The sequence below is a fragment of the Emiliania huxleyi genome (genome assembly GCF_000372725.1).
Source record: "Emiliania huxleyi CCMP1516 chromosome Unknown EMIHUscaffold_15, whole genome shotgun sequence".
NCBI classification, from domain to species: Eukaryota; Haptophyta; order Isochrysidales; family Noelaerhabdaceae; genus Emiliania; species Emiliania huxleyi.
This window is the reverse complement of record NW_005201092.1, coordinates 386,372-390,908: the sequence shown is the minus strand read 5'-3', so window position 1 is coordinate 390,908 and position 4,537 is coordinate 386,372. Positions and strand designations below refer to the sequence as shown.

The 4,537-nt window shown below is 69.1% G+C and overlaps 2 protein-coding genes across 2 annotated transcripts in view; one reads left to right on the top strand and one right to left on the bottom strand.

Moving 5' to 3' along the window:
* EMIHUDRAFT_449306 (hypothetical protein) overlaps positions 1 to 2,014 on the bottom strand; it is a gene marked incomplete at its 5' end in the record, with an annotated part of 11,358 nt that extends 9,344 nt beyond the window's left edge. Inside the window, 2 exons of the mRNA XM_005786597.1 lie at positions 1,810 to 1,901; positions 1,975 to 2,014. Of these exons, the coding sequence (XP_005786654.1) occupies positions 1,810 to 1,901; positions 1,975 to 2,014 (132 nt within the window). The remainder of the gene's footprint in view (positions 1 to 1,809; positions 1,902 to 1,974) is intronic.
* A 346-nt stretch (positions 2,015 to 2,360) lies between these two features.
* Positions 2,361 to 4,537, top strand: part of EMIHUDRAFT_98634 (hypothetical protein) — a gene marked incomplete at both ends in the record, with an annotated part of 3,416 nt that continues 1,239 nt past the window's right edge. The window contains 2 exons of the mRNA XM_005786596.1: positions 2,361 to 2,496; positions 3,679 to 4,026. Coding sequence (XP_005786653.1) covers positions 2,361 to 2,496; positions 3,679 to 4,026 — 484 coding nt within the window. The remainder of the gene's footprint in view (positions 2,497 to 3,678; positions 4,027 to 4,537) is intronic.

Genomic DNA, 4,537 nt, shown 5'->3' with positions numbered 1-4,537 from the left:
TGGCGATTACAGCGGTGCTCACGCAGTCGGTGGCGGCGAACGCGGTTGCGGAGAGCGCGGTGGCGTCTAGGGCGGTGGCGAGGGCGTCGGAGGCGACGGCGGAGGCGCCGACGGCGGGGGTGAGGACGGTGGAGTCGAGGTAGGTCGAGCCGATGGCGGTGGCGAATCTAGCGGGGGCGAGGGTGGCGTCGACGGAGGCGGCGGGTGAAGGCGGTGGTGGTGTCGGTGGAGGGTACGGCGGAGGAGGCGACGGGGACGGTGGCAAGGGAGGAGGCGTGGGGGGCGGCGACGGCGGCGGGGACGGTGGCGGCGACGGCGGCGGAGGCGAGGGCGGCGGCGGAGATGGTGGTGGCGACGGCGGTGGCGGCGGTGGCGGTGGCGACGGCGGCGGTGGCGACGGCGGCGGTGGCGACGGCGGCGGTGGCGACGGCGGTGGCGGCGAGAGAGGCGTGCACGCCGCAAGGTCGACTCTCATGTACAGCGCACAGAGGGTGAGGAGGCGCGGTGCTGGTGTGCGGCCCAGGCTGCACCAAGAGCGGTTGCTCTGGTCCAGCTGGCGCGGGGCCTGCTGAGGCGGTGCTGGGGACGCCGGTTGGCGTTGCTGCTGCGAAGGGTGGGACGTCGAAACTGCTTGCCGCTTCGACAGACTCTCCATGTCCCGCTGCTGCGGGTGCGGGTGCGGCGGCGGCGTTCGCAGCGGTGAAACCGCCGCCGCCGACTGCGATGGCGAGTGCGACAGCTGCGGCTGTAAGGCCCGAGGCCGCCAAAGCCGCCCAAAGCTGAGCAAAGGTGCTCGTGCCGACGGGCTGCGCCGCAGCTGCGGTCGTCGTCGCCGCCAGCGTCGCCAGTAGAGCCGGGGCCTGCACCGCAGTCGCCGCCGCCATGCCAGCACCCTCCTTCGCCGGCGCAGCCAACGCTTCCAGCGCAAGAGGCACAGCAGCCACCGCCGTCGCCACGACCGCTGGTGCAGCCGCCTTCGCCGTTGCCACTGATGCTGCTCCCGTCGAGGATCCTGTCGCTGCTGCTGAAGGTGCCACCGCTGCTGCTGCGGCGCTGGGCTGCTTGGTCGCAGCCACCGCAAGGCGAGCGCCAAGGCCAAGGAGAGGAGAGACGTGTCTGCTGCCATGCGGCAGCCCAGAGAAGGCTGCGCCGGCGAAATGGCCTCGTGCAGGTCCACGTGCGCGTCGGTCTAACTAGAGGCTACCAGACCGGGGGAAAGCGGGCGCTTGTGGCTAGCTGGCGCAAGCCGCCGCTTGCAAGGCCTGCGCGAAGAGAAAAAAAATCCTTGAATAACGGAAATCTAAGAAAGAAGAATTCTACGAATTCAAGAAAGAAGAAAAGGGAGCGACCCACCGGATAAAGATGCAAAGTTGGCATGAAAGAATTTAAACAAAACACATCTCTGTCCGGGCATGAAAGAATTTTGTTATTAAAGAAGAAAGGGGCGGGGGTAAGGAACTCGCGCCGCTTCAGCCCGGGCGCCCCAAAACAGTGGTCTCACGGTGTACCCTCCTACTGCCAGCCAGGCGGCGCGGTGAGGAACACAACCGCCTCGGCCCTCGCCCTCGAGCGTACCGCTCAAACACCGAGCCGAGGGGGGAGGGGGCGGCGGCGGCGAAGAGGCGGGAGCTGGGTCCAGTGCGCTCTGCTGCTGGGGGGGTCGGGGCCCCGACCCCCCCCAGCAGCAGAGCTCTGCTGCTGGGGGCAGACCCCCCCCCCTCCCCTAGCAGCAGGGATGGCTTTAGATGTGCAGGGGGGGTACCGAGCAGTGTGCGGCCGCTCTTACATCTCGCTCGAGGACCTGGGCACTTGGAGCACTTGGAGTGCGTTCAACAGTATCCAGGGCCGGGGAGCTAAAGTTTTTACGTGCGAGGGAGCTAAGAATTTTACAACAAAACTCCCTCGCACAACACTGGGCACGGGACTGGCGCGCACTGGCACTAACACAGGTATGACCCCCCCAAAGGAACACACCAGTGAGGGAGGGCGAGACGATCGAGGGGTCCCGTACCATGCGGAATCGACCCTATCCAGCAAACAAAACAACAACTCTCTCTCTCCCTATCTCTCTCCCTATCCAGTGCTCAAGTGTTTATGTGAAGGTAGTCTCCCCCCATCCCCAGGGCTCATAGACCAACGCGCTGCGCCATAAGGTATTTTCTTCTCAATAACAAGGTTGTGAACGGCTGGTGATGACTGGACTGAGGGAATCCGGACTGCGTGTGAGTGTGAGTGAGTGAGTGACACACGCACACGGTTGTCTTCGCGGGTTCTTCCCTGCAGTAAAATTCTTTCCATGCAAAATCTTTCGATGCAAAACAGCGTCTGACCCGAGTCGGGAATCCCTCCGGCTACCTGCCATGTTCCACCCTGGTGCTGGCGCCTCCCGCCCCGGGGTGACCGGTGGCTTGCCCTTCTGGCTGGTGCCGCCTCCTCCGTCACCCCCGGTGCTGCCTCCTCCGTCACCCCTGGTGCTGCCTCCTTTTCCGCCCCTCGGTGTCGGTCGTGGAAAACCTGGCTATCGCATCCTTCTTCCGCGGCCACCACCGCCTCCCCCGTCACCGACGCTAGTACCGCCGCCGCCTCCTCCTCCGCCCCCGCCCCTCTCGCCGACGCCGACGCTAGTACCGCCATCGACGCTAGTACCGCCATCGCTCGCCGCCATCCGCGCCGCCGCCGCCGCCGTTGCCGCAGCTCAAGCGAGGTTGCATCCGTCGCCGCCGGCCGCGCCGCCGCCGCCGCCCCGGTTCCCTTCTTGGCCGCCCTGGACGAGATCGCCGCAGCCCTCAATCTGCAAGCCGACAGCGTACCGCGCCTGCTACGGGCCGTCACCTCCCCCTCCCCCTCCGCCCCCGCCAATCGACACGTGGCCCTTGCCGCCGTCACCGGCAGAACCACCCGGATCGCCGCCACCGCCGTCTCCGCCGCCGTCTCCGCCGCCGTCTCCCCCTCCGCCTCCTCCCTCGCCACCGCCTCTGCCGCCCTCGCCCTCGCCGCCGCCGCCGATGCTGCCGCCTCCGCCTCCTTCTCCGCCGCCGCTTCCGCCTCCGCCTCCTTCTCCGGCGCCGCCTCCGGCGCCGCCTCCTCCCTCACTGTCACCCACACCGCCGCCGCCGCCCCCTCCGCCGCTGCCCTCGCAGCCTCCAGCCCCGCCGCCGCCGGCGCCGCCGCCGCCTCTGGCGCCTCCGCCGGCGCCGCCGCCGCCTCTGGCGCCTCCGCCGCCCTCGCCCTCGCCGCCGCCGCCGATGCTGCCGCCGTCGCCGCCGCCGTCGCCGCCGCCTCCGCCTCCGCCTCCGCCCTCGCCAGCGACGCCTCCGCCGTCGGCCCCGCCCCTCCTCGAGCTAGCGGCACAGGCGGTGGAGGAGGCGCTGCCTGCCACGATCCTCCTCGCAGGCGCGCGGAGTAGGAGGGGGCACAGCACAGCCTTGTGTTCGGAATTCCGAAGATCGGACCCACTGCACACCCACCACACCCCTCCCCCTCCACAGCCGCGTCGGGCGACCGCCACCACCACACACACGCTGCACACGCCTGATCGGCGCGAGTGCGACGACTTGGTGGGAGGATGACGCCCCACTCTGTCGCCAGACCGTCCCTTGGGGCGTGGAGAGAGGGAGGGATCAGGCTCTCAGTCCGACCTTAGACTAAAACTTGGAGCTAGAGTCGCTTTCCTACTAGGCGCCGCCGGCCTCTTCGCCGCCCTGCCCGCCCTCATGCGGCGGGCCGCGCAGCGGCGTCTCAAGCACCAGCTGACGGCAGACGGCGCCACCAACGGCGGCGGCAACGGCGGCGGCAACGTCGGCGGGCGCGGCGGCGGGCGCGCGGCTGTGCAGGCGGCGAGGGAGACGCATGCGCAGGCCGAGATCGTGGTCGAGATCGAGAACGACCCGTCTGCCGACACGGGGCATAGCACGGCGACGCCTGGCGCAGTTCCGGGGGGCGAGCGCGTCAAGGCGGCGGTGGAGGCGATTCGGGGGGTGGTTGGCACGGGCGCAGACGCGGCGCGCGCCGCGGCGGCGTGGGCAGGTGAGCTAAGGCTGTCTCTCGCGGCTATCTCTCGGCTATCTCTCTTGGCTATCTCTCTCGGCTGTCTATCGGCTATCTCTCGGCTTTCTCTCGGCTATCTCTCCGTCGGCTATCTCTCGGCTGTATCTCGGCTATCTCTCGGCTGTATCTCGGCTGTGCCTCGGCGGCGTGGGCAGGCGAGTGGCTGGGCGGGCAGTCGCAGCTGCTCGGCGTGCACCGCAGCGGCGAGGGATGGGGAGGCGAGGAGGCGGCGGCGATGCCTCGCCCCACGCCTCGCTCCCTCCTTCGCCACATCGCGTGGAGAATGGGCGCGCCGCCGCCCGCCGTCGACCGTCCGCCTCCGCCCCTCCTCTCAACTGCGAGATTCGTTGCGAGAGACGGCTCGCGACGCGCTCGACTCTTGTCTGTTGAGAGTCACCGCGGGGGGGGGCAAACATGCCCCCCTCCCCCCTCCCCTCCCCTCCACGCCTCGACTGAGGAGAGGCGGCGTCCAGCGGCTCTCTCTACCTGC